This window comes from Lepisma saccharinum, chromosome 29, assembly GCF_977018435.1.
Source record: "Lepisma saccharinum chromosome 29, izLepSacc3.1, whole genome shotgun sequence".
In the NCBI taxonomy this organism is placed as follows: Eukaryota; Metazoa; Arthropoda; class Insecta; order Zygentoma; family Lepismatidae; genus Lepisma; species Lepisma saccharinum.
Window position 1 is genome coordinate 21365019 of NC_139257.1, and position 13050 is coordinate 21378068.

Consider the following 13050-nt stretch of genomic DNA (forward strand, 5'->3'; position numbering starts at 1 on the left):
TGTTTATGATTGCAAATTAATTTGTTTCAAGATTTAGTCAACGTTTAAAATATTACGTTCGTGTCCACTAAAGCAATTTGTTAGTGAAAATTTTATGCAAGAATTCGATAAAATTTTCATATTAATTACACAAATTTTCAGTTTCAAAATGTGCTTAATGAAATAAAGCTATACAACGGGGCAAAGTTGATACACGTGTACATTTACATTCTTATTTTATCCCGCTTTATGGTTCTTTATGCTAATCGGAAGATATGTTGTGCATTCTTGTGTAACAAGAACTTCGATGAAATATTCGTGTGAAAAACTATCCAAGAATATATTACTTATGTTTCAAATACAAATGTTTTCACACAGAAAGCATTTTGTTACCTAGCTATGCTAATATGAACTACAAATGTATTAAATTTTATAAAACTGTTTCATATAACCTGCTTTCTATTTTTTGACTTTGTGAAGCTTCAATGTTCGTAACTTTGGTTATTAAATCAGTGATAAGTTTATTGTTTCATAATTTATTAACAGAATGTAAAAACAGTGTAAGAAAATATTCCAAATGTTTATATCCCAAGTGAACGCTAAGATCGAAATATTAATCTGCTTTTTTTTCAATAAATCTCTTAAGTCATTGTCACAGATCTTACTAATGACAATGAAAAGATTCAATTTGTATATTATCTCTCGTTCAATAAAGTCAATTGGATCGAAATTACAATATGACAAATGATTTATGTTTAGTCTTTATTCACAGAAATGTAACTTTGCCCGAGTACCAATTTGTTTCGCTTTTGCTGCAAGGATATAGAAATTAAGCTTTTGTATTGAGATAGTATAGCTAAGCAGAATATCTGCATTATCTGGTTGATTAATTTTGGGTAAAGTTAAAGACAATTTAATTAATTACGTAACTTGGAAAGTTTACGGTCAACCTAATATGTTATTTTTTTTATTTAATCAATTGATTTTACATACAAAAGCGGTTACGAGTTTTACTGTAGCTGACAAATATTCCCGATAATATTTTTCAAAGATATACAATGTTTAAATTTTTCTGAAAAGAAGTTTCTAACGGTTATCAACTCTTTCTTTGTGCTATGGTAGGAATTTTTGTGGTGGCCTGAATGAAAATTTTGGTGTAAATATTCAATAATATACATTTTCTTCTATATTTGTCGGGAGGGTAAATGTCAAAATTTAACTTCATAAAAGAAATAAATATACCTTAATTATCTACGGTAAAATAACGACAAGGGGTTTACAGCGTTAAGACGATCGCCTCCAGATGATGACGTCTTGACTGAGCGCTGTGGCCTGAACCTCAAGATGGTCTTGAATCCATGCATAATTCCCGGAGCCAATAAATCAAGCATAATTTTCCAGAATTCAAGGTTTTCCTGGTGAGTAGCCACCATGTATATTATACTTTAAACTTCATTTTATCATTTCAGGTAAGAGTCAGAGATCCGAGCTTATGTCATTAGTCAAGATGGCACCAAACATGCAGCTGCAAAGTACAGTTGCAGCATGGGAAATTGCATACTAGAATGATCGTGAGGGCCAGAATGATCGTGAGGGCCGTGTGCACAGCAGTGGACATAAACTAAACAACAATTTGATGTAAGCAATTGCTTTCTCCACTTTCCCACAGCTGCCGGCAACAATGTTAGGTTAAAAGCAAGTCTTGTTAGTCTTGCTATCATTCTGGTATGCAATTGCTAATGCTGTAACTGCAACTTGCTACTCCATGTTCAATGCCATCTTAGCTAATAATGTAAACTCGGACACCTGACTCTTATCTGAAATGAATAAATGAAGTTTCAAATTTAATAAACCACTCATCATTTCCCTCTACATTGTATAGTAACACAACACATTTACTTCAAATGTGTAGACATATTTATGAGTCACCCTGTAGATGAGTCAATTTTTTTTTTTTTAATTTTGGGTGTGTCAGCACTTAGGCTACTTTGCAACCGTCACACTATACGGGGTCCAGCCCCTTATCGTTACAAATAACAACTCTAACGTTGCATAAATAAAATCCTAAAATATTCTGACTTCCGTTAAAAACTGAGGCTGTAAACGGGCACTCAGCACACATAAGAACAAAAAACAGGACAACACACACAAAATTATACTGGCCATAGTACCAGTCGCCAGAGCCTCGTTCGTCTGCAAGATGCAGTTCAGGGTGTACTACGTGGAAGTGAGGTTGACTTTTGGGTGCCTATGTGGAAGGTCACCCCGAGTCTCTTATTTATATTATGCTGTAAAAGGAGGTAGTCCTCCATGGTCATGCAGTCTAAGATACTGTGCTTTGGACTCTTGACTGCGGGATGGCATGGGTTTGAGTCCATCTGGGTTCAGTCTCTGGGTTTTCAGCCTGTGTATAGGACTGGTGGTAACCCACAATCGTGAGGCTATTGGCGAGCTACGAGTGAGTAGCGTAACCCAGTCTGAGAAATCTCCTGTGACGGCTGAGGGTTCGACGTGGTGACCCCACGTCACCCTATTACCGGTTGAAGATCTCCACACCTCTAGGTAGGATTGTGGGAGCGAGACTGGTAGTCGGGCTATAGGCCAAAGCATTCCCAGGACTGTCGAGCCACGAGTTAAGTTAAGTTAATATAAAAAATAATTATACCCTTGAGATGGCCTCATGGCCAATTAATTGCATTATAACATGAAGAAACAGTATATATTTCAGTTAAAAAATCTAATTTGTAATTTCTTATCTTTCTGGAAATTTTTTTCAAAGAAACGTCCCTGAACTCTGTAAACTAGTGATTACTGTGTGCAAATTTGACAGTGTATGTACAGACATTTAAGAACATTCAGTTCAAGAATGAAAAGTAACATTTAAACGAATAAATAATAACCTACGTCAATAACTTTTCATAGTAGACATAAAAACACATACCTTATGTAGGGCTGCAGGTGATTTATGTATGTTGTGTATTCTTCAAGATTACTTCTGTCACGTCTTAGCTTGTACTGAGGACCATCGATGCGGAATCTTCAAGAAATAACAAAATACATGACAGTAATAATAATCATAATGATGGTGATGATAAAAACAAGTTGGTGGAAGTCTGCATCCAGTGTATGATCGGTGAGCAGCGTCTGCTTTTTGATCTGTTCCACATGAAGCACATGTTCTGAAAAGTTGAGACGAGAGCGGGTGCTCAGTTTTATTAACCCTTCGTGGGTCGCGTGAGAACAATTACGTTGATGGTCACGCACGGTGACAGACACCGGGTTTTCAAAATATGCTAAATTAATGGTCTGAAGTGCCAAACCATCAATTATTACGATTAGAACTTCTTTCTCAACAAGTGCAATTCTATACACTATAAAAAGGAACTCTTTGTTAGTTGGGCATGGAATGGCAGACCGGATTTTCAATAAAAACTAAATAGTCGCGCATGCACTTAAGACAGCAAGGAGCTTCAACTAACCCTCCCTAGCAGCTCAAATATCTTACTAACGCTGAAAACAAAATTGTGGTGTAAAAGAGGAAGGATAGAAACTCAGCTAGACAGAGAGAGGGTGTTGACAAAACAATCATTGATAAATAACGACGTTAAAACCACACACCGGATACATCATTAATATGGCCCATTTATTTCTTAGTTCGTACTTCATTTTACAGTACTAATCATCACTAAGGATGAATATACATGGGTTGTTCATGTGAAAACAACATTTGAACACTTATTCTTCTCCTACAAGTCTTTTATTTATATTTAGCAATAAATATTTATTGGCAGGGGAAACTCAATCAGCTCTAGCTCTGTAACTAGCTATCCCTTTCTCTCCCATTCTCCTAGTTGTAAAGCTACACAATTTTGTGAACAAAACACTGCATGCTGCCTTCGTATTTTCAACAATATAAAAACAAACTAGCACTGCAAAACTTACCCAGTAAGTTGTAAAGCATCCTCGAGGTAATATTCCTTAATTGGAAAGGTTTCCCCAGGAATGTGAATAAAAGGGCACTGATTGAAGTAGTTGGAAAATCTGTCGGCATTCATTGTAGCACTCATCAGAATAACTTTCAAATCCGTCCTCTGAAATTAAATATTTTGTATTAGTTGGCTTGTTTCTCCAGAAAGCATGGCTTAAGGTCAAGCTGTTCCCGCTAGATCCCTTATCTCTCTTCTTCATAAAATATTGATTATCAGTATCCATAAATTTTACCTTCATGCAACGTTGGTAGGAGTTACAATTTCATATCAATTCATTACCAATACTTGGATTCATTTGTTAAATAGGGCCTTCCCGATGGCGCAGTGGTAGCAATGTTACCTTGTAATCATGGGATCCCAGGTTCGATACCCAGTGGAGGCACAAGTGGTTCGGATCCCACTTTAAACTGTAGGATGTCGACCTCATGTGTCAGAGGAGGATGTGAGAGTGAGACGAATTGAAGGCAGTTTTGTGCGCAGTCCTAGAAAGTCAACTAATGCAGCTAGCAGAGAACTTGGAATACATCAAGCAACTGTATGGTAAGGTTTGAGACGCCGTTTTACAAACCATACCGCTTACAACTTGTACAGGCACTTCTTGAGAGTGACGAACACAAGCGTATTGAATTTTGTGAGACCATGCTAGACAAAATGGAGGATGACACATTTCTCCCACACATAGTGTTCAGTGACGAAGCGATGTTTCACCTTAGCGGAAGAGTGAACAGGCACAATGTTCGTATATGCGGTCTGGAAAATCTCTGTGCCACACTGTCACATGAGAGAGACTCACCAAAGGTAAATGTGTTTTGTGCCTTATCACACAGAAAAATTATGGACCATTTTTTTTTGCACGCGGAGAGCACTGTAAGTGGGATTTCGTATCTCGACATGTTGGAACACTGGCTTGCTCCTCAACTGAATGAAGATTCCCAAAACTTAATTTCTCAACAAGATGGGGCGGAGCCCCATTGGCACCGTGCTGTTCGAGGATTTCTGAATGAAATCACAGAATGAATCTGAATGAATCCTCACCGATGGATAGGTCACATAGGAAATGAAGACCTGGCTCTTCTGTTGCGGCTCCTGAGATCTCCTGATGTCACACCATGTGACTTTTTTCTGTGGGGGTATGTCAAACAAGCCGTGTATGTACCACCTCTACCAGAAACTCTGGGCGACCTGCAGAACCGTATCACAGCTGCAGTGAACTCAGTTACACAAGAGATGCTTCTTCGTGTGTGGGATGAGTTCGGCTACCGCTTAGATGTTTGCCGAGCAGCAGGCGGTGGCCATATTGAACATCTGTAACCTCTATTGTAAGTTTGTAAACTTTAGACCTTAATCTCTCTCTCTCTTGTATATATATTATTAATATGTAATGTATATTCAAGGAAATATACATGAATGAAAGTTTATCCATCATTTAGAATAATTATACTTCTAGCATGAAGTTTCAGCAATAAATAAAACTGTACATTTTGCATAATTTCCATAATATTTGGTCTTCTTGAAAGAGCTAGTTGGAATTATATGTACTCAACACACGATGCGCACAGTTCACTACAGGGTGTCCCCAAAATCCCCATACATAGGGAATATCACTTCAAACTAGGAATATGACATAAGGGTGCCCGTCGAGAACCAGATACGGTCAATGTGTTCCCACCATTAAGTACAGTTCGATGCATTTGTCATGAGTAAATGGCATTTTGGCATCCCACAGAGACTTTTGATACACCCTGTATTGGTTACTGAATTTCAATGAATACTTTCAGATACAAAATGTTAGTAATCAAACAAATATGCCATTACTGATGGATATCCATAAATGATCAAGCCTATTACTACAAAAATATATTACATTCAATACAAACCACTTTCAATATGTCCTTTATCAAAGCCATCAAACAATCAATGTATATGTCCCTTTCATGGACCTCGTCCAGCAGAATGTGAGAGACTTCACGGAGGAATGGATCAGATTGAAGCCACTGGATCACAATGCCAGTTGTGCAGAATGTTATGGTCCCACGTTTTTCATCAGGTATAAGTCTGCAAAACGATAATATGTCAGCACATATGCACAATAAGCAATCAAGAATGTAAAATATAACACTGGTAGACTCCTGACACTATGCATCAATAATTATAGTTGTTGGGGATGAGCTAATAAAGAATGTATCAGAAATATTTTCGCTTTTGAATACGCCCTCTGGGGCAATTCGGACATTACGGAGAAATGAGATAGATCACAAACGCTTGGCAACATTGTTAATATTTAGTTACCACGGAGCACTTCACGGGGTAGCAATGTGCTTTTTGTGTTCATGCGTTTTATAGAAATAATGATTCTTATGTTGTTGTGCGTCGCTTGTACTGGCATCATTCTAACCTGGCAGGAATGAGAGACAACCCAAGCGCAAATTAAATTAAATATTGGGTGAGAAAGTTTACGTACAAGGTCATAAAGGTCGAGCAGAAATGTTGACCTTGTGCACCAGTCTGTTAGCGAGGATCCTCACCAATCTTTAAGACTGCATGCAGCAAGTTCAAGAATAACTGAATGTGAAAACATGAACGGTAAACATTTGTCCAATACTCTTTTCCACAAATAAAAATTTAATGTTTAAGCTTTCTTTTGGTAATAAATTTATCTTTATACAAAAAATCTAGGTATTTATTTTAATAGATTTAAAAACGAAAATATTTCTTATTATTGCCGATGTATCGGTATCGGAAAGTACAGGGTGAGGCAGAGAGGATGAACGTTTTTGAAAAAATCACAAAATCGTTAATTATTGCTTAAAAAAAAATATTGACAGCAATATGTTCATATTGCATTAGCATTTGACAACATGAAGTGTGAAAAACAACATCTGTCAAGTGGTGTCCCATTACGGTCTTCAAAAAGTAAGGACCAATGACGCTCCAATGCATTTCCCATAGTACACCTAACTGTCACTTTTAGGCTGTGCAGCGGTCTTTCGTGCAATTCTCTCTATTTTCAAGAGCCCAATAACGACAATTCTGTTGATTCACCATACCATTGAGATAAAAATGAGCTTCTTCAATCATTAACAAAATCAAGTTGTCATTTTCCTCAAAAATTGCTTCCATCTGGCACGCGGAGTTCAGTTGCTGTGCATACTACACTGGTCTCAACTTTTGCACAACGACCAATTTGTAGGAATGAAAATGCAGGTCTTCATGCAAAATATGAGGGTCACTATTTATATTTTGAGCCTAACAATGAAAAAACAGGAATTTGGCATTGAAAACTGCTTTATTGTTTTTCGAAGTATTCTCCTTTATGGTCAATACACTTTTGCATTCGTTCGAACCATTTGTCAAAGCAGTTTTTCCAATCTTCTTGAGACACATCCATAAAATGGTTATTTGAACGCATCAATGGCATCTTCCGCAGACGAAAATCGTTGTCCACGCAATTTATTCTTGACATTCGGGAACAAGAAGAAGTCATTGGGTGCCAAATCAGGACTGTACGGCGGATGACCCATCAATTCGATTTTTTGAATGTTCATAAAGTCGTTTGTTAGACTAGATGTGTGACAGCTGGCATTGTTTTGATGAAGAATGATCCGACGGCATTTGTTTGTTTTCCGTATTTGACCGAAGACCTCTGGCAAACAAATTGTTGTGTACCATTCAGAGTTGACCGTTCTACGTTCCTCTAAAGGCACAGTTGCCACATGACCAGTTTTCCTGAAAAAACAGGCAACCATTTGTTTCGATGTGCTTCGAGCGCGAACAACTTTTGTTGGATTGGGTTCATCTTGAAACACCCATACAGTCGACTGCTGTTTACGTTCCAGCTCATATGCATATATCCATGATTCGTCACCTGTTACAATCTTATATACGTCTTTTGAAGCACCACAATTGTATTTATTGAGCATTTGTTTGCACCAATTGACGCGAGCGTCTTTTTGAGTTTTTGTCAAATTGTGTGGGATCCAACGAGAACATACCTTTCTCACAGCTAAATGATCATGTAATATTTTATATATGCCTATAGTTGCCTCAATCTCACAGTATGTCACATGATGATCTTGCAGTATTAGGTTTTGTACAGCATCAATGTTTTCTTGAACAACAACTGATTTTGGATGACCTTCGCGAATCTCGTCGGTGAGCGAATGGTGGCCACGATTAAATTCGTTATACCAGCGTTTCACAGTGGCAAAGGATGGGGCTTCATCGCCAAATGTGGAAGTAAGTTGATCGATGCACTCTTGTCTTGATAATCCATGTCGAAAATCGTAAAAAATCATCGCATGAAAATGTTCACGAGTTAATTCCATTTTATTGTTGTCGCGCAATCTCCAAAGCAACATAAACAACACAAATGAAGCTATTGACAAAACATTTGAAGTACGTTATGGTCAATAATGCCAGACGATTCCGTGAAAATGTCAAATCGCATCTAACTTCAATCAGTGTTGCCAAGGTTCAAAATATAAATAGTGACCCTCGTACACCTTAACGAACTATTATCTATACAAAGTTCAGAATCATGCTTCCGAGCAGAGTGACTGACTGTGCAGCAAAGCTTGTCTGATGAGTTTCATATTTTCTGGGGGTACTAATACATTTCCAGCAATTTCGTGGAGTCTAATTGTCTTGTAAGTTATGCAAAATTCAAAGTTTCCATTATTTTGCATCAATATTGTGCAAAAAAACAAACAAAAAAGATATTTTGTGATAACAGGAATTGTTATATTCTGATGTAATTCTTGAATATTTTAAACTAAAGCACTAGTAAGTTCATGCTTATAAATGAAGTGGAATAATCATTCACTAATATAAATCAACATTCTAAACCCCACTCTTTAAGAATCTACTCACTTCTCACATCGAATCTGGTAGCCAACACTGGCATTACCGACCACTTCAACACGTTCATCGGCCACTCTTGAGGCCACCGATACTGCGCTTATTCTTCTGGGTTGCGTACAAACTATTCGACAGAGCGATCCCTTTCCCTTCAATATGTAGTCATCCAGAATGAATTGTGACACCTGCGTGGTTTTCCCACATCCTACAGAAAAAGTAGTGTGATTACATTGATATTACTGGTGTTACTGAAATGCAGGAGACAGTTCACATTACAGGATGACAAAATTTTTTTAAAAAAATTAATAATTTATTCACTAGCATAGCAAATATGATACTTTTCACTTTTGAAAGAGAAGCTCCATATTTGAAATATATTTTACAGAACCATTGCATATGCATTATAATTTTAATTATATATTTGTTGAAAAAACAATTTAAAATGACAGAAAGGCATTATTGGCAGTTTTATTGATGAAATTGCATGCCTTCATTGACCATGGGCTTCAAAGGCAGTGTCTTCACAATTGCACTACAGTGCTTTTCACGCTCGAGTTGGCCGTGACGCGGTGGCTAGCGCTCCAGGCAATGAGAGTGCACCTGACAGCATTTAGACCCACAGCTGTAGGCTGACCTTGGCAATGGGCACGCCAGTGTTGCAGTATCCAGATACCTGGTGTCCAGTTTGCGCATGTTTGTGAAGTGTTAAGGTGTTAAAAGTCCTCCTCCGTAGTCGAGCGGGTTAAGGTGTTCACTCGTCTTGAGATCGTTCGCTGCGGGATGGCGTAGGTTCGAATCCGGCTCTGGTCGGAATTTATTCGGCCTGCGTATAGGGCCGGTGGCAACCCACCATCGTGAGGAAATTGGGGAGCTCCGAGTGAGTGAGCGTAATCCGGTCGAGAACACCTACTATAACGGCTGGGGATACGTCGGGCTGACCCCCCGACTATTCCAATACTGGTTGAAGATCTCCATGCTTAGAGGTGACGAAGGAAAGCGTGGGAGGGAGATCGGCAGTCGGTAGGTATGCCTAGGCCCTTCATGGGCTGTTGCGCAACGGATTATTATTATTATTAAGGTGTTAAAAAGTGTTTTAGATTGTTTTGTTTTAGTTTACGTATTACTGGTGCTTTTCTACAGTCTAATTATGCCACGCTATGCGTACAATTTAAAACAAGGGATTTTTATATACGACTTTTACGTCATTACGAATTCTTGTAGAGAAGTTAGAAGACGTTTTGAGACAGTGTTCGAAAACTTGTGAACAAATTTAGGGCAACAGTGTGTGTGCTTGATAAGAAGTGACGGGTGTAATGCCATGTGCTTACTGAGGAGAAATTAGATGAGGTTGGAGCACGATTGGAACATACTCCTCAAAAATCCCTCCCGCACCTTGCACAAGAATAAGACACTTTACGTGGCGAGCTACCAAACTATTAAAACTGATTAGAAGAATTGAAAGCAAACATGAGGAGAGAATTTAAAGTAATTTCGGAAGAGGAACTGATACGTGTTACTGAACATTTTCTTCAATAATGCCATAAATGTGTGGAAACAGGACGACAAGATTTCCAACCGTCTTGTAACAAGGTACGTGCTAGTTTTAATTGTAACTGTCAATGTATTTCTGTGGGCTTATTTCATTACATAGCTAGGGATTCCAGTTAGGCGGATGTTGCATCCAGTTTGCCGGCAGATGCGCTCTTGCAGCCTGGTGTGCTAGCAACAGCTCCAAGGCCAACTTGACCATGAAAGGCACTATGTATATTTTTATTTTGTACTACAAAAATAAAGATTAATTGTATGCAAAGGTGACTTGTTAAAATAACATGATGAATAACACAGTAGGAAGTAGACGAAAAAATATGACACTCTGTGTAATGTGGCTACTTTCGGAGTACAATTATTGTCATTATTAGGTTAGGAACATGATGGAAGAATGTCTTATCGGGGTTCCATAGTACGAGGCGTATTCGTAAAATAAGTACCGTTTGCAAATGTTGCTGCTGTAGAGATGCAGTCGTGTGAGTTCTCGATGACGTCCTTCATCTGTTAGTTGCCACAGGCACGCGTGGGAGCACGTCATCGTTTTTTCTTCGTAGTTTTCTGAAGGTTTGAAATGTTCAAGAAAATCAATCGGCCCGCCGACTGTGAAGTCCAGTCTGTGATTTGTTTTCTCAATGCAAGAATGGTAGAATTCTTGCCTAGAGGACAGACCACCAACAAAGATACCTGCTGTGGCACATTAATCCGGCTGCATCGTGCAATTCAAAACAAAAGACGTGGAATGCTTAGCGAAGGCATTGTGTTGCTTCACGACAATGCTCGTCCACACACGGCCCAACAAACTCAAAATGTCATCATGCATTCGGCTGGAAATAATTTGTTCATCCGCCAACAGCCCTGACTTGGCACCAAGTGACTACCGTCTCTTTCTTCATCTGAAGAAGAAGTTTCTTGCTGGTCAGCGTTTCGACGAGGATGATGACGTCGAAGCAGCAGTGCATGGATGGCTTTCGTCACAGGCGGGAACATTCGATGATGATGGGATACAAAAACTAGTGCCACGCTACGACAAATGCTTCAACAATGGTGGAAACTACGTAGAAAAGTAGTTTAAGGTCTGTAGAATGCAATGCAAATAAAAAAGGAATGAAACGAAACTATTTTACTTTATTTTTTACACCCTTTCGGTACTTACTTTCCGAATACGCCTCGTAATAATAAAAGAACTGAAAAGTCACAAAGTAGCATATAAAACTGTTTACCGGCCACTTTACACCCATGATAAAGACAGATTGCTGAATTACAAACTGACCTGTTTCTCCACTGATCACCACCACCTGATGCGTCTCAAGCAAATCCAAAATTTCCTGCTTTTTCTTGAAAACTGGCAGCTTCATTCTTGTTGCTAGTAGATTCAAGTACTTCTCGTTGGCAAGCTGCTTCAGCTGCAGTATTTTCTTCAGTTTGTCATCTATAATTTCATCCTGCGACAAAGAGCATGGTTGTGGATCGACCTGAAGGTTGGAGTCCAGACCGCGAGCCCCCGCACCTTCTCCAACGAGACCAGCCTCGGTTTCATGGCTTACCGACGGGGATGCTTCCGGTGGTGATGCAATGTTCAGCTTCTTAAAAGTATCCCTTATCTCGATCTGGATCTTCTCGTTCAGTTGCATAACGTTCGACTACAATAAACCAGGCAGACAATGCTTGTAAGCAATTTAAATTCTTCACTAGAAATAATAACAAAATGCGTATGTTATGGAATGCAAACAGGAGCCAAGGAGGTTTAGTAAGTAGGATGTCTGCCACATGGAAGACCAGGGTTCGATTCCTGGGTCAGGTGGTGTTGAAATTTTTCAGCCCCCCCCCCCCCCAAGTGTTGCCACATAAAGGGAAATTTCCCTTTTGCAGGGAAATTCTGATAGAAGTTTTAGCCAAAAAGGAAAGGGGAATTTTGATTAGAAATACCACAATTTCAGGGAAATTTTAAGGCATCTGACTACATTACAGTTAATGTTAAGTTCCACTTTCATATTCACACTTTCATTTTTTCTGCTCCCTTGAATATAGCCTGTATCTATTTATATTTCTGTTAAGTACATCGCTTTTCTGCACCTTCGGATAATAGTAACAAAGAGGATTAACGATTAAATGGATTCCTGACCAGGATCCAAACCTAGGACATGTGGGCAGGAAGCGATGAAAGTGACATGAAAAATTTAACATTTTTCTATTCACACGGACATGGACCAATGGAAATAGTACTACTACTGCTTCCACCACCACTAATTATAATAATAATTACAGCTACTGCTACTACCACTAATAATACTTATTATTATTGTATGATTTGCTTAGGTGAAGGGAAAAATGGGTCCAAAAAGGGACATTGTGCCCTCATATTGTGGCAACACTGCCCCCCCCCCCATAAAGTGGCTTTGAGGTTCAAATAATGAGTATCTGGGAGCAACTGGTGTGTGTGTGTGGGGGGGGGGGGTTTAAAGGTGGCCTGAACATGGTGCTGCTCACATCACCTCCAAAATGGTAGAGACCGCAGAATGTGTGGGGCGCTACCCCCACATCCCTTTATCAGGGTTACTACACAAAATCATGCAACTTTTCCCAGGACTTTTCAAGGATTTTCTGCAATTGCTCCAGGACAAGTGTAGAAAGTAAGCATGGCAAAATACACAACATTACATATTTTCTTTTATTAAAA

At 38.8% G+C, this 13050-nt stretch overlaps 1 protein-coding gene across 7 annotated transcripts in view; it reads right to left on the reverse strand.

The window, feature by feature from the left end:
- LOC145981621 (ATP-dependent DNA/RNA helicase DHX36-like) overlaps positions 1-13050 on the reverse strand; it is a 92318-nt gene that overhangs the window by 25874 nt on the left and 53394 nt on the right. For all 7 annotated transcript variants that reach the window (XM_083114996.1, XM_083115001.1, XM_083114999.1 and 4 more), the window contains 5 exons: positions 11644-12013; positions 8838-9030; positions 5846-6023; positions 3922-4070; positions 2921-3016 (listed from right to left, as the gene is read on the reverse strand). In XM_083114996.1, coding sequence (XP_082971122.1) covers positions 2921-3016; positions 3922-4070; positions 5846-6023; positions 8838-9030; positions 11644-12013 — 986 coding nt within the window. The remainder of the gene's footprint in view (positions 1-2920; positions 3017-3921; positions 4071-5845; positions 6024-8837; positions 9031-11643; positions 12014-13050) is intronic.